The following is a 25,211-nucleotide window of genomic DNA, read 5'->3' on the forward strand; positions in this document are numbered from 1 at the left end:
ACTGAATTCTGGACACACAGAAGAAAATCTGCCATCTTTCTGACCCAGTTCTTAATGTTCCAAGTCCTGTTTCCTCACTTCTCTTGAAATTTTCTTTCACACATCCTCAAGGTAAAAATGGGTGGGTGACAGGGATGAGTCTGGACCCAGCATTGTAGGATTGAGAAAGCTTTCATGACCAAAAGGGGGAAGAGAAATGAAACAAAATAAAGTTTCAGTGGGTGAGAGATCTCAAATGGAGCTGAGAGGTCATTCTGGAGGTTATTCTTATGCATTATATAGATATCCCTTTTCAGTTTTTAGTGTATTGGAATAGCTAGAAGGAAATACCTGAAACTGTTGAACTGCAACCCAGTAGCCTTGATTCTTGAAGACAATTGTATGTAGCCTGCATGGGGTGACAATGTGACTGTGAAAACCTTGTGGCTCACACTCCCTTTATCCAGTGTATGGACAGATGAGTAATAAAATAAAGACAAAAAAATCTATAAAAATATGGATGGGTATGGGATATGGGATGTTTTAATTTTTATTATTTTGGGGGGATGGAAACATTCTATAATTGATAGTGGTGATGAATGCACAATCATATGATGATACTGTGAGCCATTGATTGTATACTTTGGATGGATTATATGGTATGTGAACACATCTCAATAAAATTGCATTTAAAATGGATGGAAGAGGCAAGGTTAGGTTTAAACATACGTGTTAGCCCTCTCCTTCTCTTCCAGTGACTTCCACAGAGGGATCCATAAAGCTGATTCTCTCACTGAATGAGAGTGGATTATTCCAGGTAATGTGAGGTAAAACACAGAACCTCAAAAAATAGCATTAAGGAGATAGTTCCTTCAAAACTAACCATGAACACCTTCCCACCACCACCAACAGTAATTTTCAGGCCCAGGCACATATTAGGACTGAAATATGTATGCATATGTGTGTGTATATATGTATACATGTATATGTATATATGTGTTTATGTATATATATATGTATATGTGTGTATATGTACATATATGTATATGTGTGTATATACGCATGTGTGTGTGTGTGTGTATATATATACATATTTCTAGAAGTCAGGCAAAGGATAAGACAACAGCCAAAAGACCCCCAAGAGGAGGAACAGAGAAAATAATAATCCAAGCACATATTGAGTTTAGTATGTATTGAGCATTATACTTAGTATTTTATAAAAAAGCAACTGAATGTAAACTTTCTGTTGCCCCACATCTTACATAATGGTAGAGACAAGTGGCTTAAGAAAAAGTAAAATCTAAGCCTAGACTAGAATGTTGGGTAGAATTTGAGAAAAGAAATAAAAAGATTTTAGTATGACACGGGACAGAAATATCATTTTCCAGTGAATTGAGGTAGCAATGAATGTTAAAGAACCTGATATGAGAATCTATGTGCAGCCATAGTTGAAGGTGGAATTAGACTGACATTATGGAAGCAAGTTCAATAAGCAAATGTGAATAACCACAGCATCCAAATATTCATTTTATGAATTTATTAAATAGCTACCACAGGCCAAAATTAGCCTGGTGCTGGGGAGGCATATGTAATGTAATCATAGATTAAGCTCCTAAAATGTCCACAATACAGAAGGAGGGATCAAAAAGACACTGTAATCTCAGAAGAATATGAAGCAAAATATAGACATGGAGAAGGGGAAATCAGTAGACATTTCACAAAGGAAATGATGCTTGATCCAGGTCTTATAGGATACACAGAACTCCAAAAATTTAATACAAAGGGAAGAGAGAGAAATGAGCACATGCAAAGGAGTCAGATTGGAGTGCATGGCTTTTCAAATGTGGTTGGAGTGAGTTGTGGAGAGGGGAAGATTAGAGAGAGAAATAGTAGGGCAACATAGAGGCCAGGAAAGAGATGGTGGTGTTTGGAGGGTCCCTGGGGGTTTTAAAACTGAGGACTGCAATTTCTGAAGATTACTCTAGCAGCTTAGCATGGATAGATTGGGTTAGGTGACTCTAGAAATAGGATCATATCAATAATAGATATGAAGTTTCACTTATGGCAATGGGTTCCACTGGATGATGTGAATCAGCCCTGAATTTCATGGAGAATTCTTTTTGTGGTTTTCCCAAAAGTTGGTGGATCCAATTAAAGCCCAGTGACCTGTAATGATATTCTTGCAGAGAAAAATTCTTAGAAAAAGATCCTTTTTATTTACCCAAAATTAACCTCTCTATAATTTTTCCATATTTGATGTAGTTTTCTTACTGACAAACTTCATATGTTTTCCTCTTTTTAAAATTAGAACTATTTAAGAAATGATAGTTTTTCTATGTAATGTTTGTTAACCATGCCAATAACAATAAATCCTTCAAGGAGATTCTTCTATAGCCCATGTCCAGATTCTAACCAAAACTGCTGTCCTGAACACTTCAGTGGATCAATGACCAAATTTAAATATATTGCCTAAACAAAAAACAAATATTATTTTGCAGCACAGAAAGTGCTGTAACTTTAGCTTTTCATGCTCTGGACTACATTTCTATTAAAAAAGCCAAAAACTTCATTATAACTTCTCATAATTTCTCCACATATCTATTCATTTTAATCATGTGATTGGAGGAAGCCCCCAGAATTTTATCACATATACTATTCCCCAAGTTTCCTCATCCTATAATTGTACAATTGGATTTTTAAACAAAATCTTGGATTTCATATTCATCCCTATTCAGTGTTGTCTTTTTATTCAGAATCAGTTTCTTGCCTGTTGAGATGATGCATATTAGCTATCCCTGCCAGCCTAGAGTCATCTCAGATTTGCATTTTCTTAGGATGCAATAGGCATAAGGCTTAGACATCTGATTTGGGATCTTATCATGCACAGCTCCACATTCTCTTGCAGGTTTCCTAATCTCCCGGTGCCACTGTTTCCATAACCTTTACTATATATGTTCACCAGTTATTTAGCAGTATTTTATTATGTGTACATTGTGTGTAAATTAAGTGTGATGGTCCTCAGTTTAGAGATGAGGAAATGAAGGCTTGATTGGAAGCTAAATTAATTGTAAAGGTCACTATAGCTAAGAACGGTGAAAAATAGGATTTGGTCATGACCAAAGAGTTCCTGCTATTCTCATATGTATGCTTATGTCCTGTGGTGTTTTTTGTTTGTTTGTTTGTTTTGTCACCAATTATTATTATTTAGAAAGGTAATTCTTCTAAGAGTGAAGAAATGATCAGCTAAAATATACTTTCAGTGTACCAGGAACTCGGCTAAGCCCAGTTTAGTTAAACATTCCAAATCCTGAAAGGTGAACATTATTTCTTTCATTTTTATACAAGAACATCCCTTACCCAAAGTCCTTCATTTAGGTATGACTGTTAGAAGGTGAATGCAGATATGTTTAGTCTAGATACAAAAACTTGGTCCACTCCACTCCATAAGATCTCCTACTTTATGTATATAGCACCCCCCAACCAATCTACAAGCTCCAGTTCCCCAATTATGCTATATTTTCACATTTTATTAGAAATAGCTTACATTTGTTTCTACTGATCATATCTTCTAGATGAGATTACAAACTATTTAATAATCTGCCCTGGGTTTTTCCAAGGTTGATCATCAAGCTTACTTATATTTAATCTCAGGATTCTGTTTTCTCTGTTGAAAATTCTTATCTAGAGGGATGTTTTCTGTTCCTTAAGAATTGTCTATGACTGTATATATTTGCAAGTTAACTCAGTGTATTGTGCTGTAATTTCTTTGAGTCTAAAGAGCTAAAAGTGTCAAAATACAAGTGCTTATTCCTAGTTGCTTCACAATATGGCACTAAAATGTCCTCAGGAACTCTTCCTAATTTGAAACTATTCTCTTTTCTGAAGAATATTGAATATATTTAGCAATGAGTCTATTTCTTCCTTGTCTATGTTTTTATTCCAAATAAAAATGATATTACCTTTAGCATTTTTCTGAGAACTTAACTCATGCTGTATTTTTCAGCCTTCCTGGAATTATTTTTCCAAGTTCCTGCTATTTTTTTTATTGAATCTAGTTCATGTACATCATGTGTATTCTTCCCATTTGTGGGATAAAATGTTCTTCAAAATTTGGAGCATATGAAAATATTTGCTGCATGTGAAATACAAAATATTGAGATTAAAAGGATAGAATAATGTGTAATGGATAGATAACATAGTACAAGTGATTATTGTGGAATTTAGAAAAGTCAATCTACTGGTTTTTATCAGAACTGTTTTCATCTGGAAAACAAGAGGACCAAGGGGAATAACATTTATGGTAGTAGTAACAGTGTCATATATCAGCGTTGATAATGGTTGCAAAATTTTACCTGACTGCGTGTCTGGAGACTGCTTTTTGTTCATGCAATCTTTGCTGTTAAGCATGAAAGTTAGAAGCTTCTTCAAGATTTGTCTTAATTAAGTTCCTGAAAAGTGTTTATTCTCCACAGATGTAGGAGATGCAAAGAAATTCCCAAAGCTTATCTTTAGTTAGTCAATCAGTTAGTTTCATTTATGAATTTTTTGGAGAAGTCAAAAGCTCACAGAAAAATCATGCATCAAATACAGAGTTCCCACATACCCCCTGTTTATTAAGTCCCTGCATCAGAGTTTGTATGGTGCGTGTGTTACAATTCATGAAAGAATATTTTTATATTTATTATAACTATAGTCCATTGTTTACATTAGAGTTTACCGTTTTTGCTATTCAGTTCTATGGTACTTTTAAAAATTTTTATTCTAGAACCATATCTACAACCTAAAATGCCCCCTTTTACCCAGGTTCAAATATGAAACTCAATAGAATTAATTACATTCACAATGCTGTGCTGCAATAACCATTATCCATTAACAAAACTTTTCCAACATCCTGAACAAAAACTCTACCAATTAATCACTAACTCCCTACACTGTATTCCCATCCCAGCCTCTGGTAAACATTATTCTAGTTTCTGAATCTATGAATTTACTAATTCTAATTCTTTCATATCAGGAAGTTCATAAAATGTTTGTCCTTTTGTGTTTGGCTTCTTTTATTCAAAGTGATGTCTTCAAGGTTCATCCAAGTTGTAACATGAATCAGGAATTCATTCCTTTTTTACAGCTGAATAATATTCCATCATATGTATGTGCCATCTTTTGTTTACCCATTCATTGGTTGATGGATACTTGGGTTGCTTTCATCTTTTGATAACCATGAATAATGCTGCACTGAACATTGGTGTACAAATATCTGAGTCCCCGCTTTCAATTCATTTTGGTATATCCTTAACAGTGTGATTCCTGGGTCATTTGGTAGCTCTAAACATAGTTTGCTGAGGAATGGCCAAACTGTCTTCCACAGCAGCTGCCCCATTTTACCTTTCCACCAGCAATGAATGAGTGTTCACTTTTCTGTACATCCTCTCTAATACTTGTAATTTTCTGTTTTTTAAATAATATCCATTCTGATAAGTGTGAAAATGTATCTCATTGCAGTTTTGATTTGCATTTCTCTAATAGCTAGTGAAATTGAGTGTATTTCCATGTGCTTTTTAGCCATTTTACAGGTGTCTATTCAAGTGTTTTTCCCTTTTATAAATTGGGTTATTTGGCTGTTTGTTGTTGAGTTGTAGGATTTCTTCATATATTCTGGATATCAAACCCTTATTGGATATGTAGCTTCCAAACATTTCCTCCCATTCTGTAGGTTGTCTTTTTACTTTCATGATGTCCTTTGATGCACAGAAGTTTTAAATTTTGATGAAGTGTCATTTATCTATTTTTTCTTTTGTTGCTTATGCTTTGTGTGTAAAGTCTAAGAAACCATAAGAAGTTTCCCTAGGTTTTTTTCTAGGAATTTTATAGTTTTGGTTCTTCTATTTAGGGCTTTGATTCATTTTGAGATCGCTTTTGTACATGAAGTGAAGTACAAGTCTTCTTCCTTCTTTGTGTATGGATATCCAGTTTCCCAGCACCATTGGTTGAAGAGACAATTTTCTTTCCCAACAGAGTGGACATGGCATCCTTGCGAAAATCAATTGACCATCATTGTGAGGGTTTATTTCTGAGCTTTCATTTCCATTCCGTTGTTCTGTGTGTCTGTTCTTGTGCCAGTACCATGCTCTTTTTATTACTGTGGCTTTGTAATGTTTTAAAATTGGGACACATAAGTCCTCCAACTTTATTCTTCTTTTTCAATATGGTTTTGGCTCTTCAGGGCTTCTTATCCTTCCATATGAATTTGATGACTGGCTTTCCCATTTCTGCAAGGAAGTCTGTTGGAATCTTAACTGGGATGGTATTAAATCTGTAAATCACTGTGGGTAAAACTGACATCTTAACAATATTTAGTCTTCCAACCTGTGAACATGGAACATCTTTCCATTTACTTAGGTCTTCTTTGGTTTCCCTTAATGCATATTTTGGAATGTTTGATGGTGTCCCACAGGTCTCTTTGGTTCTAATCACTTTATTTCATCATTATTTCTTCTGTTCCTCTGCATGAATCATTTCACTTACCTTGGCTTCAAATTCACTGATTATTTCTTCTGCAAGCTCCAATGTGCTTTTGAAACTCTCTAGGTAATTTACCATTTCAGTTACTGTGGTCTTCAACCACAGTATTTCTTTTAAAAAATGTCTATCTCTTTAATAATATTTTCATATTCTTCAATCATCATTTTCCTGATATCCTTTATTTCTTTCTCTGTGTTTTCTTTTATCACCTTGAACATATTGAGGATCATTTTCTCAAAGTCTTTGTCCTGTATTCCGAAGTCTGGACTTCTTTGTTGATGGTTTCTGAATTTTAATCTTATTCCATTGGATGGGCTATCATTTCCTGTTTCTTTTTCTTGTAATCTTTTGCTTCATGGTGTACATTTAAATACACTAAAGTTTTAGCTCTGATATTTAGTCTCTGAGATGTTCATCCTTAAGTTTTTATCCAGCTAGTATTATGACAGATTTCCTCGATTTCCAGGAACTAACAAACTAACCAAAGCAAAAGCAGCTTTCATAGTCTTTGCAAATTGGCTCTGCATTGGCTGGTGCTCTCTTTCAGAGTTTATCCCTCCTATCAAAAAGATCAGCCCAAGGTGAAAGTGAAGTGCAGAATCCTCTCTGTCTTTTCTGAGCATGTGTCATATCCTGGGCTTGTGCTTGCTAGTGGCCTTAAGAATTCCTTCCTTTGCAATAATTCAAGTGTCCCCTCTATTCCCTATGAAATGAAGTTCTCTGACCATTCCCAGGTGCTTTCTTTTATATTTTAAGCTAGGTAATCTTTTGCACCAGCCCACTTGATAATGCTTTAGCTGTCCAAAAGCTGCTTCAGCCTACAGGGCAGGTTCTTCAAACATGAGCAGAGGATGAGTTTCCTGGTTCTGTATTCAGGCTGCCACTGGATAGATTAGCACCAACATACAGGCACCCTGCTGCCTCTGGAACAGAGCCAGGGTCCAAAAGTCTCTGACTGGCTCCACATCACATGGGAAGTGGATGGGGAGGGGTCAGCAAGGGTGCCAAAAGTGTTTGCTACTGTCTTTAAAGCTGCATTTTCTTGATTTGGCACTCACCCAGTTTATGCAATCCTTTAACTGATTGCTGGAGTTTTGAGGAAGATGAATCTGCCAAATTTTACAGGATATTCAAAGATTCCATGGTAAAAAGGAACCCTGGAGCATTTTACACTGCCATATTGGTTGACTGGACACCCAGTTAGTTTTTAAAAAGGAAAATTAAATATGGAGTTGGAGGGGCATCCATAATCCATCTCAACTCTGACCCAATAGTTCAAAAGGAAAGAAAAAAAGTTATTTTTGTTACTTTTCTTGTCCTTCATTAAAGTTGAGGTATGAAGCTTGGGTAAAATACTGAGTCTAGAACTGCAATTAAAAGATGAATTCAAATTGTAATTAATGACAACTGACCTGATTTTGATTTATGGAAAGGGACTCTTTCCACATTGCCCAATCTCCCCCTTTTATAGATCAGTCTTATTTATCTTATTTCTACAAAAGCCAGTGCACATTTCTAAAAGGCCGTTAGTTATAAACATCTATAAAATTGTGTTACTTTGAGTTGTTATGAGTTATGTGACAATTCCTTCATTATGACCCATTCTGGGAAAATATAAAATATTAAATAAAAATAAGATTATCAAACAAACTAATAATGGAAATGTGTTTGAGAACTGTGGTATTTGGGGCTTTTAAATTGGAGAATAACTGTAACTATCCTTCTAGCTTATTTGAGGAATAACTCCAAATCTATGGAGGGTATAACAATGGTGCCTTCACTGAGCACAATGAAGGAATTTGTACACAGTTTTTACCTCTCTACTGCATGGTGGTGAGCTGAGTTTTGGATGGCTAAGATTGAGATATTGTTGGGGTATTCAGGAAAAATGTCCTGTAAGAGATAAGAAATTTGAGATGGAAAAGAAATTATACATCTTGAAAAGCCTGTAGATAAAAAGCATGACATCATTTGGAAAGAATGTGAAGGAGTGCAGAGGAGAGTAAAAGATGAGATAAAAAGAAAAGGAGACTGAAATAAAGGCAGAAGAGGGAAAAAATAAAAGTAAATGAGTAAAGAGAAAAGAGAAGCAATTAAAACCGGGAAAATGGGAGTTACATGAAAAGGAAAAGGAGAGAGTATTACACAAAATAAGCTACAGTTTTCTGACTCTTCACCCACAAAAAGAATTCAGACCTTCAGTTGCTGGAATAACAAAACCCCCCCTAACTTCTAACCTGTTTATTTGGGCATAGAAGTATCCTTCACCTAACTGGACTGAACAGAAACATTAGGTAGAATTTCCTTTAAGAACTTTTCTGAAAGAGATATTTCAGATGCAAAGAACCACATGCTCTGTTCATCATTATGTGAAAGCACTGTGCTTTGTGAATGCATGGGTATTGGGGAAGTAGGTAGATATTGATTAGATATAGACAATAGTAGCCAACACTTATATAGAACTTAGGATGAGAGATAGATAGATAGATAAATAGAGAGATGACTGATAGAGATAAATACATAGGACTATAAAAATTTCCAAATAAACATATAAGGACTTTTTTTGTACTTACCTTTAAAATGGGGAGACTGAAACTCAGAGATGTTAAATGACTGACTTAAACTAAGCAACACTTCCCAGATTATGCACTCAGCACTACAGTATACAACAGACAGATTTGAGACACGGGTAGAGACAGGAGGGACAGAAAAGAGAAAGAGGAGAGTGATTTCATCATATAAACAGATAGATTATTGAGCTCCATATAGAAGATCTCATCATATCAAGGATATTTCATATCTATCTCTTGTTCAATGTTAAATGCTAAAGCTGAGTTTATACAGAATTAGTCCATCTTTTGAGAACTTCTCCTAGCAATTATGGAGATTAACACACCAACATGGTTGAAGGATTTGAAATTATGCTGTGCTTATCCTTTAAACCTTCTCCCTTTCGTTCAAGCCATAAATAAGGTGAACACCATGGAAGCAGAAAATGTAAGTTTCCCAAGTACATTTGTCTTGTTGGGCTTCTCAGATCATCCATGGCTGGAGATGCCCCTCTTTGGAGTGGTGCTCATCTCCTACATTCTGACCCTGCTGGGGAACAGTTCTATCATCCTTCTCTCACTGGTGGAGCCCAGACTCCAGACACCCATGTACTTCTTCCTGGACAACCTCTCTGTGCTAGACCTCTGTGTTACCACTACCATTGTGCCCCAGCTGCTGGCCAACCTCTGGGGACCATGGAAGACCATTGCCTCCTGGGGCTGCATCACACAGGCCTACTTTTTCCACTGGACAGCATGCACTGAATGTGCTCTGCTGGCAGTGATGGCCTTTGATCGCTATGTGGCTATCTGCCGACCACTTCAGTACACTCTCATTATGCATCCCCATTTGTGTGTGCAGCTGGCATCTGCAGCCTGGTCCAGTGGCCTAGCCAATTCAGTGCTTCAAGCCACACTTACCCTTCAACTTCATCACTGTGGTCACCACAACCTGGACCACTTCTTCTGTGAGGTGCCTGCTCTGATCAAGCTGGCCTGTGGAGACACCACTGCTAATGACTTGTCCCTGGCTGTGGGAGCCATCCCTTTTGCATTGGTGGCTCCCCTGCTTGTATTGGTCTCTTATACCTTCATTGCCAGGGCTGTGCTGAAGTTACCTTCAGCTGAAGGAAGGTCTAAGGCCCTCAGCACTTGCAGTTCCCACATGGTGGTTGTCATAATGTACTTTGGGCCAGCCATCTACATGTACCTCCAGCCTCCTGCCAATAGCACCCAGGCCAAGTTCATGTCCTTCTTCTACTGCATCATCACACCACTTCTAAATCCACTCATCTACACCTTAAGAAACAAGGATGTCAATAGTGCATTGAAGAGGATCCAACAGTCTCATGGCAGGGTGAAATTCTAAAGAATTGTAAAAGTCATAAAAAGCCAAACCATCTCTATCTGTCTCCTATAACAACCACATGGACACCATCAACAAGCACAGGGTCTTCCATGATTCCAAATGAGTGTCCAAGAGCAAGGATAAATGTCCCATCTGTCAATATTGACCATCCTGATATTTACAGAAACACATACTCCTTGAAAGTACTATCAACTGAAATATCAAATGCAGCCATTGTGACCTTCTTGACCCCATACACTTCTTTTCAGTAGACAGAACAAGCAACAATGGTCACACATACATGGGAGGGTGAACAGCACCATCATTTCAAATTTCCTCCTTCAAGAAAAGCTCCCCTTTCCTGGATGCCCTGCAAATAAATTTGCTACAAACTTCTCTTCAGATTTTAACAAAGTTTTCAAACAAGACTTGCATTAAGTTAATCACACTTCCTACCCAAAACATTTTCAAACTCTCCTATCCCTGCTTACAAGCAATCTCCATCATTGAACACCTTGTCACTCTACCATTGATCATATTCTTACTCCATCAGTGTTCTCATCATCTCTTTGATCATTTATTCAAAATAATAATTTCACCTTCACTGTAACAAATTCAATTCCCTTCTCTCAATTAATTTATATCAGATATAATGATTCAATATGCCTTTGTATTTCTAACATGTGTATGAGGCCTCTCCATTTTCTGTCTTTTTCCATTTCACTATAAGCTTTTAAGGATGAGGGGCATCTCTCTTCCTTTCTATATTGATGTGACAGATTAAGTTATGTACCCCAGAGAAACACATGTTCTTAAACTTGATCCATTCATGTTTGTGTGAATCCATAATGAATAGGACTTGTGAAGTTGTTATTTTGTTTTCTGTGTGGCACATTGAATCAGCATGGGTCTTAATTCTATTACTGGAGGGCTTACAAAGAGAAAGCCATGGGGAGGAGGCAGAAGCTGGAAGCCAGTGGGAACCTAGGAAGAGAAAGGAGAGGACACTGTCATCTGATGGGAAAAACCAAGGAACCCATGGATGACTGGATGGAGTGCTTATCAAAGTTGTGAGGAAGCAAGCCTTCTAGCCTCTGAAACCATAAGCCAATAAATACCTGTTGTTAAGCCAACCCTTTGTATGGTATTTGCATAGCAGCTGGGAAACTAACATGGCTGATCAATAAATATTAGACTCTGAATACCTGAGGTACATCTAGCAAAAAGCAGTTATTGAGTAGAGTTTTGGCTATGGGTTAATTAAAAGCAAAGGTGATGTGACCATTTGCTGGGGACCAAGAAGCACTTCATGTCCCTTTTTAATTTGTCTTAGACATCTGTCAAAGCCATGGGTGATTTCCTTGGTGGAGGATACCTATTTTTGATCTATTTCAACAAAGAAAGAGCTGAAGTTATTAGTTCACTAAAAGCATTGAACCAAATAGTTTCATACTGACACTTACTCTATACCTAGTAATATTATTTAAAAACAGATATTACCAAAACTAGACTCAAACCTCTTTGTGAGAAATCTTCCATTTTCTGAAAAGAAAAGAAACTGTATCTGCATAGAAATTGACACCCAAGCTCATGAAGAAAAACTGGAAAACTAGATACTTGCTTGCAAATTTCTTAATTGGCTTCAATTTTTTCATAAGTTTAAACAATTGCAAAGGAGTACATTATGGTGTATTATTTACTGTGCATTTGATTTAAATATGTTTTTATTAAACTTTGAAACTGTGGGTTTGGTTCATTCAATTTTTGTAAAATTGCAATTTCCCATCTAACTACATGAGCAAATACAGTCCTCATCTTCAAATCCACCAGGCTAATTAAACTTACTTTTCATTTGGAAAATTCTGCTCTGTTTATTTTTGATTAAGAAAGTGTGTTAAATATACATCTCTGTGGTGTCCTCCTTGAGTTTGGATTATAATCTTAAAATATAAATTGATAGGCAGGTGAGAAATAAAGGAAGGTAAACTGACATGAATTGGTGGAAATGGATGGATGAAAGAGAAGACATCGAGCACAGGTATGAGATTCTCAGGTGAATGAAATCAGATGATGCTGCCTTCAATATTTCTTACCTAAGCTCCCTTTGCTCCAGATTCTCCACCATATACAATACATATTTTAAATTATCCGTTTGTTTGTTGTGGATTTCACCCCATAGAGCAACACTTCTTAGTAATAGATAGATTATGTGTAAAGAATACATTTTCTATAGTGAAGTAGATGAAGGGTGATTGTGGAAAGTGGGGTGGCAGTGAGAGAGAGCACCCTGCTTCTGCATTCTCAGGCAGATCCATCTGAGGAAGGCAAGAAGTAGAAGCTGAAACATGTCTTCAGTAGTAACTCTCAAAAGGGTTTTTAAATTTATGTGTAATATCTCTCATGCAGTCTTTAGGAATTTCCAAAATTATTTCACTTTAGAATGAAAGATGAGATAGAACAGAAGCTACCAGTTTCCTGCTCCTAGAAAGTGTGCAAACAATTATCTGGAAGAAAACCTGGTCCATGGTGAGCAAATCCTCCCTGTGCAATGTTCAGAAAACTCCCCAGATCAGAGCAAAGGAGAACAAGAGGCTTCAGAATCAGAAAAGCACAGGGGACCTCAGTGGACAGACTTGGAGAACTGAAAGCAAGGGCTAACCAGAGAAAACTTACATAAAACCAACATGCAAGAAATAACATGGTAAAGGATCACTGGTATCTCATTCCATAATAGGATCACTGCTCCTTGGAGGAAATACAGCAGAATTTTTCACTGATTATAGCTTCAGGAGAAATGAGTGGAGTCCAGCCATGAAAGAGTGAATGAGATGTTAATCAGTCCACATGAAAGATGTTCTGTGAATTCAGTGATAAAACAAGGTTCACAGAAGTCTATATAACATTACCCATTTTCTACACACTGAAGAAAATATACATATACAAATATAATATATTATATTAAAAAGGCTGTTAGCACTAAATTAAATGAGACTAAAGGGTAAAGATTGATAGTGACAGTGTTTTAAAACTTCAACTTCTATGTGAGACCAAAGAAAGAGATGCTTATCAGGGGCAAAATCTGTATTTTCGGTAGCATGCCATATAAATTAACTAGTACAGTAGGTTTATTCACACACCATAATTACATGGAACCTTGAATAGGAAGTGAGATCTTGTTAGTTTGTACAGGTTAGTGTGAAACCCTGATACATCCCAAAGTAATCTGTGCAGGGAATAAAAATGTATTTGCAGGGCCCCCTGAGAAACTGGGGGAAGATGCAGAAATATTAAAATTCCCCACCTGGAGAATTCCTGATAGGTGTCATAGATTCTCATCCTCTAACCTTGAGACAAAATGCTTCCAGGAAAGCAAAAATGGAACCCTAACTCATTGCCATGATGTGACCACATGCCTGTCTGAGATATTTAGAATTAGAAGCCAAACATGAAGAATTCAAAACCAAAAGAAGAAAAATATTTGCCCAATAGTGCCAATGTTTCATGGTGGTTTTAGCACTAATTTCTCTTCCTGTGAATTCTAGTCCATGAATTAAATTGTCCACTACTTCATGCTGTCTACCAAAGTGTTTTTGTCTCTTTCATGTGACAAGTATTACTGACCACTGAGACCATGTAGAGAAGTAGGAAAAACTCAAAGTTCTTTACTCTGTGCCAGCTGTTGATCTGAGTTTTTATTCATTTAATCTCATAACAGATTTTGGAGGGCAATAGTGGTGTTTCTTTTGTTCTGCAGATGACACTAGTGATGCACAGAGAGATTAAGTCACCTCCTCAAAGATACACAGACACAGAGCTTGAAGTTGAAGGCTGTTCAGGCCCCTTCTCTAACTGAACTACATGCTATGCAAGTGAATCCTCTGCTCTGATTTTAGAGCAATCTCCCGCACTTTTTTAACAAGTTAAAAAACATAGTTTTCATTCACATTTATCAGTCCATTTCCTCTGATCTTCTAGGATTTATCTTTAATTGCAAGTACTCTAGGCTCACACCCTACCTCAATTAGCAGCTAAGCCCTTAGACACTAATTAAGTAAAACATCAGGGATAACTTCTTGTTCCAGAACAGAATAAGATGTTACTCTCAGTGGAGAGAAAGAGTCCTTATATAATAAAGCACAGTGGTTCAGAACAAATTTAACTTGATGAATACTTTTGAGATGAGCAGGGAAAATGACATGGGGTGGTTTGTCACCTAAAACTTTATCCCCAGAAGTAATCTCCAACCCACAAGCATATAAGCAATCTCTACCTATAGGCTTTCAGCACACTCATAGCATAATCATAGCAGCAATCTCCACCATATAGGCTTATAGCACACTCATAACATAATCATATCAGTGTGCTCCACCATATAGGCTTATAGCATGTTCCATAGCCAGCATAGAAGCATGCTCCACCATGTAGGCTCATAACACACTCGTATCATAATCATGTAAGCGTGCTCCATCATATAGGCTTATAGCATGCTCCATGGCAGAAGCATGGAAGCATGTTCCACCTCATCTTAGTTTCTGTGGGTTCCACACTAGAGCAGAGTGACACTTTGATAAGAGCTGAGTCTCCCCAGGGATCACACTGCAAGGAAAGGCAGACTTCTCTTCTTGACTGGGAATATTCTCTCTACACCTGCTCAGAGAGCAAGTTTCAGGTAAGGGCAAGCTCATAGCAGACTCATCAGAGCAAATGGACTGTGTCTTCCTGGAATATGGAGAGTATCCCCTATAACTCAGGCCCTAAACACCCCTCCTCCACTAAGATGACTGGCTGCTAATGTAATCTCCATTCCTTAACCAAGTATTCCTGAAAAAAGCCAGGGAACCATGGAGGTAAGTGGTTAGTCCTCAACTTTGGACAAACTAAAGCCTGCAATGTTCCATAGAGGTAGCTAAGGCTTTGACTGCTTCACCACCAGTGTATGGTGGAGACCAAGGGGACATGAGACAGAGGACAGGTAGGTTAATGAATCATGGCCATTCATTAAGCAATAAGTGTAAAATTGCATAATTCAATCTACAAAAGAGAACAAGGAACAGGGCAGGTCACCCCAGCTTCTGGGCAGAGAATCTATCCAAAATTCATCTGGAAGAATGGACTCTGAACCTCTTTTCCTCTCTACCTCAATATTTGTGATGATGCTGAATCAAAATCACAAGAGGACTTTTGCATTCAGCATACCTGTGGTGAGAGAGGATTCGAGCAAGTAAAGCCAAATAGTCTCCATCCCCAGAGAAAGCAAGCCTTGAGCTGCAATTTAGTAGCAAATTGAAATATTTGGGGGGAGAAAAATGAAAAGGGAAATATGTGTTGAGAGCAGATGTGTGCAAGTGTGCCTATCCACCTCACTGTGGGCTGAGCACTATTTCTCAGTCTCTGTTACTCACATCAGCTTGCAGTGGTTGGTGCTCTCTTGGCCTGACATTGGCAGCCCTCATCCTTTCTGCTTAGCCTTACAGTTCTGACGTCTTGTACTGTCCACTCACTGCTATGTCCCAGCTCCCTCTCATTTCCTCCTCCCCTCCCAAAAGAAAAACCTCTAGACAGAATAAGTAATGCCCTTAACTCTTGAAGATGATTGCATAACAAGGTAGCTTACAAGGGGTGAGAGTGTGATTGTGAAAGCCTTGTGGGTCATGCTCCCTTTATCCAGTGTATGGATGGATGAGTTGAAAAATGGGGACAAAAACTAAACAAAAAATCGGTGGGAGGGGGGATGATTTGGATGTTCTTTTTTACTTTTATTTTTTATTCTTATTTTTACTTTTTCTGGTATAAGGAAAATGTTCAAAAATAGATTGGGTGATGAATGCACAACTATATGATGGCACTGTGAACAGTTGATTGTGCACCTTGGATGACTCTATGGTATGTGAATATATCTCAATAAAACTGAATTTAGAAAAACAAAGCAAACAAACAAACAAAAAGAAGCAATAATAGGGATTATGGACAAAAAAAGAATAAGTAATGGGGCTTATGACCCCATAGTAAAGAATAGAGATATTTTGAGGTCGAGACCTTCAGATTTGTTAACAAAATCAGTAATCATCTAGTGAGTGAGTTGTATCGCTCATGGTGTGTAATTGCTATGGATGACAGTGTGTAAGGCAGATTTTTGTTTCTAAAGAAATTAGAATCTCATTAAATGAAAACTAACATATTGGAAATTGCTAGTAAACCAACAGAGCATATTTTAAGTTTTCCATTAGGCAAGGTCTTAAATACTTTTCAGCTCTACAGGGTTGTTTATAAGGATCCCTGTGTGTAAAAGGTGACTGCTAGAAATTTGGACTCAGTGTGTACTGAGTTATGACATCTGGGTGACCCATGGGCAGTTCATTTCCTCCATGTGAAGCAACATCATGGGTTCAAATAGCTTACCCCGTGAGTCATAGTCTGGCTCTGACCTTAATCAAGATGCATGTTCTTGAACTTTGTGAGTTTCTCAGTTTTCTCAGAGTTATTTGAAGTAGGACTTTAGGCAGCCTATATAGGTAATGCCTGGCACAGAAGCTGAGAGGTAGCCTGTGCTCATGAAATGCTATTTACATCCCTTCTCCTTTCAATGTTTGCTAGGAAATTTTTTGTTGTATTATGGGCATTTATAGGAGATGACCAACAAGTGATGAATTAGTGAGGATGGTTTCAGGAGAAGCAGAAGTTTGGCTATAGTGAAATCAGAGGTACCGTGTGATGTGAAGGGGGAGGCTATAAAAAATTGGCATTCTAGGCAGGAGGACAGGAAAGTCACAAAATCCCAGTGCAGATGATCCTGGACTGTAGATGAACTTGAAAGAGTGATGGGGTGAGTTAGCAGGATAAGGCTGAAGAGGGCAAAGCTGAGATTTTAGTTTTAGACCCTTTCTTATTGTGCCAGCTGGCTTCTTGATTTTTCTGTAATCAGAGCTTCTGTCCAATAGTAAGCATTCCATTGGAACAGGAATGCAGATGCACAAATGATGAGAAAAGTATTTGTATGTGGGTGATGAATGAAGACCTGTTAGTACCAGCTAAGTAAAATGTCACCATTTGTAAACCTTATCATCAAGATTCAGTCTCTTGCACAATAATCCTGGTTATGACCTTGGCAGTTAAACAGAGCTTTGAGCTGGTTACCCAGGAGACAAGAATTTTTGGTTGAATTTTAGACTAAAGGAAGAGACTTTTTGGACTGACAGGCAATAGTCAAGTTCCTGTTTGCCTGTCTCACAAGTTTGCCTCCAGAAATTCCATGTATTGCTGTGAATTGTATTTTCCCTATTGTATGGTAGGGAAGGCAGCAACATACTCTATCAACCTCTGAAAGGGATTTCAGTAGCAAAATGGAACTACAGGTAGATGATGATGATGATGAAGATAGATAGAAAGATAGATGATAGATTGATGTAAATAGATACAGATAGAATGATATAGTTACAGATATATAGATAGATAGAGATAGATATTGATATAAATAGAGATAACTAGATGTGATAGAATGTTATAGTTATGGACATATAGTTAAAGAGAGATTAGATAGAGATAAATAGATATAGATAGAATGATATGGTTACAGAGATATGGATAAATAGAGACAGATCAGATAAATATATATAAATACAAAGACAGATAAACAGATGATATAATTATAGATATATAGGTAAAGAGAGATATAGATGGAGATAGATAGATAGATAGATAGACAGATAGATAGATATAAGGTTATATATCATTTAAGGCATCTATATCATAAGTGTATCAAAGAGTTCCTTACCTACAAATGCAAACCTGCAAGTGGTGTAGGTAAAGACTTTAAAAAACCCTGTGATGACAGCTAAGGTAGAAGGATACGAAAATTCTCAGAAGAAAGTACAGGAAGTCCATGTGAAGATACAGTCCCTGCCCTAGGGCAGATACTGATTTAAGGAGATATGTTCCTACTTTCTAGGTAATTGGAAACCTAAATATATCATTGCTCTTAAGACCCCAGTCTTAGGAAGACTTCATCAGAAATGTGAATGATGGTTTCAATAGGGAAGAGACACCTACAGGGACATGGCAGCTCCAAAAGTAGCCCAGAAGTTCTCTGCCCAGCACCACATGGTAGGATATAGAAAATGCCTGTCTGTGACACTGTGCATGGGAAGCCAATATATGAGGTCATTGATGGACTATGGTAAATGGGAGTTGACTCTATCTGAAATAACCTGAATATGTTGAGTAGGGTAAGAGTCATAAATGGGAGGAGCTGATTGACATTGGGGGGTGGCTGATAGGTTAAATTTATGATATCTCTGTTAAGAATGTCAAAATGGAGATTTGAGCACAATGAGTATCACAGCTGGAGACACAGGTCTGGGAGAATTCTGCTAAAGGTAACCATGACAGGTGTGGAGATCACTGTGCTCAGCCAGGGAATCAAAGCCAGCACCTTGGACAGCACCTCCCTTCAGGTGGTGAGAGGAGGGGAAACAACCACAGTGGACACCAACAGAGTGCAGAGGTGGACAGAACCAGACAGACAGAACCCAAAGTGGAAAGAGCTGGACAGCAGGGCATCAGACACAGGGCAAGAACAGTCAGGATGGAATGATACCTGGGCTTGCAGTGAAGAAGACATTTGTGTGAGCCATACCTTGAACTAGTAATGTAAAAAATCTCTCCTTCTCAGATCCCTTTGGAACTCTCTCCTTGCTTCTTTCCCTCCCTTGACATAGCTCTCCTTCATCCCTCTTTTCCAGCATCCTCTTTGATCTCAGATAATGTTGCTGCTATGAGATGCTCTTGCTGCTTTCCTGTTCACCATTTGCTTCTTCAAAAAGCACAGTGCTAGAGAGAATAGAGTGTAAGACCAAGAGATTTCAGTCCTGGCTTTACCACTAACTGCTCTGTAAATAAACTAAAGCAGGCCACTTAATCTTCCAGAGACACTCTTTACTCAACAGTAAAGTGGAAGTTAAAATATCTACCTTACTGGGTTGTTAAAGAACTAAGTAACATAAATATTTAAAGTTATTATTACAGTCCCTGGCACATAGTTGAATGCTTAAAGGTTTTTATTGATTATTCAGTTTTGCATATCTCCATCCCTCTATATTTCTTGCTTCCTCCATCCTTTCGTTTCTCCCTTCACTATCCCTATAAATCCTCCCTTTCTTCCCCACTTTAGGAAAGAAACTTTGGGATCAGAAACCTAACACAGAGAAGAAATGGAAATGACATAATTCCTTTTCAACCTAAAAAGTGACCTAAGCTGACTTTCCCCTGCCACAGTTCTCCTTGGAAATATAATTGTATTCTATGAAGTTTATCCCAGGGAGGATTTCTGATGGATTCATGGGAGAAATGCAATAATTGGGTGTTTTGAGAGAATACTGGGAACTTTATAGCAAATAGCATGTAATTTAGAACCAATAGAAGAAGGAAAGGAGATTTGCACTTATTATCAATTTAAATCCTGGGCTTCAGTTCCTTTCAGAGTTCATTAGAATACAGGACCAGGAAGAGGGGTTGTTGCATCATCTATGCTAAACACATCTCCGTGATTATTATAGATGATGCAAAAAACTAAGTAAATAAATAAAATGCCAAAAATGAATCTTTTATAAATGACCTGCACACAAATTTGCTGTATTGTTAATCCTGTCATAAACCATACTATCCCCACCATGACCTTGAGGTCTGAATCATAATCTCTAAATTCACTGCTGGACAGTGTCAAGGAGAGAGCAGGAAGCTGAAGCCTAAGGAGCTTGGTGAAAAGTCCCTGTGAATCTTCACATGGCAATCCTACTTGCTTTCTACTGATGATGGCTTCCAGAAATCCAATAGGCCATGTTTTCTCTCATTAAGACGGGACAGTTCTTAGCAAAGAAGTTGCACAGGGAACTCAAATGTCACTCAAACTTGCAGAAAAGTATTACCTCTAAAAGTAGTGTGATCTTTTAGTAGGGGATTCTAGGGACAGCATTTCTTATACTGATCAAGATCTTTCAACTGGTGGTCAAAATTCTAGGCTCAGGGGTCTCATTAGGTGTCATGACCAAGGCAGGGGCTAAGGTGAAGGTGAAGAGAATTGGCCCCTCCATTCAAGGGACTTGGAGAATCTTGAATTGTACAATGACGCATTTGTCAAAGTGTGTTCTAGTGCTGCCTGTGTGTGAGAGGTTATGAAGAGAGAGATAGCTGTGGTCCAGAGAGCCACAGAGCACCTTCTCATGGTGATGGGGCCAGATTTACACCTTAGGAGACAAGCAGCATACAATTACATCAATAAAGCTCTTACCTATTTACAAAGCTATTAACTTGCTTTATGTCACCGCCCACCACCATCTCCAAAAGACAAAATGAGAGAGACTCAGAAAGTAGACAATGTGTTTGTAGAAAGAAGTCAAACATTCTAATGGAGAAGGGAACTACAACAGGCTTTGACCAAATTAGGGGAAAAGTTATAATTAATGCTCCTTTCTCTTCCTCTAGTCTCAACAGTTACAGCAGGTACTTTCTTTCCATGTTACAGATGCAGAAATTGAAGTTCAGGAGGATCAAATGACATAGTCAGGGTCACAGGAGCAGGAGATAAAGCATGGACATCTATGCAGCTTTGCTGACTCTTCCACATCCAGGTGACTCTACAGAGGTAAAGAAGACCAGACAGCTGTAACCTGTGTAAGACAGCATGAACAGGGGAGTAAGGAAGACAACTGATTCCTCTGCTCAGGTTTTATCCACCAGGACTTTTCTGACTCATCACAGGTGCCAGAAAAGGCATCAGCATGAGCAGTGACAACCAGAGTTTCTTGGGGGATCTGCCTAAAAACTTCATCCTTCTGGGTGTCTCTGACAGGCCATGGCTGGAACTCCCTCTCTTTGTGGTCCTCCTGGTCTCCTATGTTCTGGCCATGTTGGGCAACATCACCATCATCTTGGTGTCCTGGCTGGATTCCCAGCTCCATAGCCCCATGTACATCTTCCTCAGCCACCTGTCCTTCCTGGACCTCTGCTACACCACGACAACAGTCCCACAGATGCTGGTCAACATGGGCAGCTCCAAGAAGACCATCAGCTATGGGGGCTGCACAGTGCAGTATGTGATTTTCCACTGGTTGGGCTGCACTGAGTGCATTGTCTTGGCCACCATGGCCCTGGACCACTACATGGCCATCTGTGAGCCCCTCAGGTACACTGTCATCATGCACTGCATTCTCTGCTAGCAGCTGGTGGCCACGGCCTGGGTCAGTGGCTTTGGCAACTCCCTTGTCCAAGTAGTCTTGACAGTGCAGTTGCCTTTCTGTGGGCAGCAACTGCTAAACAACTTCTGTGAGGTGCCAGCCATGATCAAGCTGTCATGTGCTGATACAACCATGAATGATGCCACACTGGCCATGCTGGTGGCTTTCTTTGTCCTGGTTCCCCTCACTTTCATCCTCCTCTCCTACTGCTTCATTGCCCATGTGGTGCTCAGGATCCAGTCTTCCAAAGGGTGGCACAAGGCCTTTGGCACCTGTTCTTCCCATCTGGTGGTGGTCTCACTGTTCAACCTCCCTGCCATCTACATGTACCTGCAGCCCCCTTCCAGCTACTCCCAAGAGCAGGGTAATTTTATCTCCCTCTTCTATTCCATCATCACCCCCACCCTCAATCCATTCATCTACACCCTGTGGAATAAGGATGTGAAAGGAGCTCTGAGAAGACTCCTGGAGAGGATCTGGAGGTTCTGTAGAAGATGAAGATCTGACATGTGACCCTTTCCATTTGTTAAAGAATATTCAACAAGTGTGTTGTATGCTCAGAGCACTTTTCACTTAACGAGTTAATAATGAAACTGTGTAGGTTGTGTTGAGAGATTTGAGAGTCCCCAAACTCCCCTGTCCAAAACACCTCAACTCCTGTATCACCAGTGGGCCTGAAATCCCACCTCTAAAATAAGTTATTTAATTCTAAGAGGCCATATGTTTTCAGGAATCATTTCAACAGATATGGTGTTCAATCATTATTTGTGGAATTAATTAATTTTTAAGTTTCCACCTTCTCATCTCCCTGTTTTCTATTTTTCTCTTATCTGTCTCTCTCAAACCTTCTTTCTTCCCATTCCCATTACTCCCCTATATGAACCACGCAAATTGAAACATATATTATTTATAATAAATTTTGTATTGCTCTCCATAAATTTAAATCTCCATAAACTTTTTATGACTTTGCAAAAAACTTCCGGGAAGGAAGTGGATTGATTTCATCTCTCTCTGACCTGAGATTATTTTTTCTCTGTAGTTCAAGTTTCATTCAGAAAAAATTTCCCACCATTGATTGAAGTAGTGCAAGCATATCTGCCATAAATAGTTAATATAAGCAAGACATGGTATTAGGTTCCATGGCTACAAATGAAAGTGGCATGACCTATTCTTTTTTTTAACCCATTGGAAACCTTTATATGTCTGTAGTAGGATTAAAAGATTTTGCAGATTTTCAGAATGGAAAAGTGTTGACAAAAATTATTTGAAATGAATCTTTCTCAGCCTTCTTATAACTTTAACTGAATCAAACAATGAATGCTAGTAAGATTACAATTCAGTTAAAAAAAACACTTTACAGCAGAAGAAAATCAGTCTCTTTTAAATAAAAAAGCCATAAACTTATTGCAAATCTAGAAGTACCAGAATGTCACCAATACAGAACAAATCAGAAATCTTATTTTTGTTTTCTTCCAAACATTTAAAACCTTGATTATGGCATACTGAAATTGCTGTACATTACTTTTCATGCAGTGTACAGAGTGGACATAGAACAGATCCCTCAGAAATCAGTTATAAATATTAAATGGTATTGAACATTCATAGTAAAAAATACATTGTAAAGTGCTGAAGTCATGTAATTCTGCAAAACTATCACAAGCTCAAATCCATCCCAAGCGGTGACAGAAGATTTGCTACATCCACCTTGTTTTAGGTGTGCCTGATTTTGACAGGCACTTTGTCCTTTCATCCCCTCCCTCCCCAAAGTTTTACAGATTGTCCTATACCTATGGCTGATAAAACACTCTATAAAATGTAGCAGGTAAAGAACTATAACACTCAAGCTTGTGTGTACATGTAACCAAACTAGGCTTGTTTATATTTTTCCCCAAGTTGTCATAAATTAATAGTAAACATGAGAAAGTATGGGGCAGCGAGCATTAACCATCACCTGTAGGGTGAGATTCAGTGCAAAGAAGTGAGTAAGCAGCTCCTCTCTGTTGTCTTCACACTAGCCCTATTTGCAGAAAAATGTTTAAATAATAAATAGTATACATGTAGTGTAACTGCACACAAACAAGTGATCAGTTGTTTGATGCCTATGCAACTTAGAACAATCAAGTCATGTTTTATGTATGATGAAAAATCATCCCTGACTATTCATGATGGTAAATTAAATGTCTCTGCTACTCACATGAAATAGCAGACAGGTTTCAACAGCTGGATGTTTAAAGAAAAAGATCAGAAATGCTTCCACAACTCCATGAAATATAATTCTGGTAAAAAATGATCCTTGAGAGAGGTTAGGCCTGCCTATAATCATGCCTGAGAGCCTCCTCCCCAATGCCTCTTTGTTGCTCAGATGTGGCCCTCTCTCTCTAGCTAAGCCAACTTGGCAGGTGTGAAATAACTGTCACCCCCTACATGGGATCTGACACCCAGGGGGGTGAATCTCCCTGGCAACATGGAATATGACTCCCAGGGAGGAATGTAGACTCAGTATTGTGAGATGGAGAACTTCTTCTTGACCAAAAGGGGGATGTGAAAGGAAATGAAATAAGTTTCAGTGGCTGAGAGATTCCAAAAGGAGCTGAGAGGTCCCTCTGGTGGGCACTCTTATGCACAATATAGACAACCCTTTATAGGTTCTAGTGAATTGGAGTAGCTAGCCGTGAATGCCTGAAACTATCAAATTACAACCCAGAACCCATGAATCTTGAAGATGATTGTATAAAAATGTAGCTTATGAAGGGTGACAATGTGATTGGGAAAGCCATATGGACCACACTCCCCTTTGTCTAGTTTATGGATGGATGAGTATAAAAATGGGGGCAAAAAAAAAAGGCACCCAGTGTTCTTTTATACTTTAATTGTTCTTTTTCACTTTAGTTTTTATTCTTGTTATTTTTGTGTGTGTCATAATGAAAATGTTCAAAAATTAATTTTGGTGATGAATGCACAACTATATAATAGTATAGTGAGCAACTGAATGTATGCTTTGTATGACTGCAGGTATGTGAATATATCTCAATAAAATTGAATTTAAAAAATGATCCTTGAGCATTTTCAGGTGATAAAAAACATTTTTAAAAACTATGGCAGTTTGCTATTCATTATTTTGTTCTCTTTAAATACCACTCTTTGCCTTGAAACATATTAAAGAGTCATTATAATTTGGCCTTTTAGGAGAGTAACTTTACAAGATCAAGAAGTCTTCTTTGAGGCATTCAGAGGACAGCAGAAAAGCAGTAAAGATGCTGCATATACTCAGATTTTATTTCTTTTGATTACTTTATTCTTCTAGAATAACTTAGTAATAAATAGTGGTTTAAATTAAAGATACTATGATCACATATTTCTGAATAATTAAAAGCAACAAGAAACACATTTTTGAATGCCATTCTGTGTTGTTTTGTATTGAAACCCTTGTGGTAAAGACTGGCCACAAAAAGAAGTGGTAATCTTCACATTTATGAAATTCAAATCCTACATATATGTATTTTTAAAGTTCTGTTCATTTGTCAAATGTTTGGTCTTAAACCGTACTTCATCTCCATGAAATACTTGGAAAATTAAGAGGCCATAATA

At 38.0% G+C, this 25,211-nt stretch overlaps 3 protein-coding genes across 7 annotated transcripts in view; all 3 read left to right on the forward strand.

Moving 5' to 3' along the window:
- Window positions 1-25,211, forward strand: part of LOC119524586 (zinc finger protein 596-like) — a 1,058,357-nt gene that overhangs the window by 959,931 nt on the left and 73,215 nt on the right. The gene's annotated exons all lie outside the window — the stretch shown is intronic.
- LOC119524527 (olfactory receptor 15-like) lies at window positions 9,481-10,416 on the forward strand. Its single transcript, XM_037823211.1, has one exon. It carries the CDS (start codon window positions 9,481-9,483, stop codon window positions 10,414-10,416), a length of 936 nt encoding a protein of 311 aa, XP_037679139.1.
- On the forward strand, window positions 21,168-22,121 carry LOC119524529 (olfactory receptor 2B11-like). The gene is given in 1 exon segment (XM_037823212.1): window positions 21,168-22,121. A coding segment is annotated over 1 exon segment (954 nt).

The sequence above is a fragment of the Choloepus didactylus genome (assembly GCF_015220235.1).
Source record: "Choloepus didactylus isolate mChoDid1 chromosome 11 unlocalized genomic scaffold, mChoDid1.pri SUPER_11_unloc2, whole genome shotgun sequence".
Classification (NCBI taxonomy): Eukaryota; Metazoa; Chordata; class Mammalia; order Pilosa; family Megalonychidae; genus Choloepus; species Choloepus didactylus.

Bases quoted from the DNA above. Each gene is read 5' to 3' on its own strand.
- LOC119524527 (XM_037823211.1), top strand. From the start codon at position 9,481: ATGGAAGCAGAAAATGTAAGTTTCCCAAGTACATTTGTCTTGTTGGGC.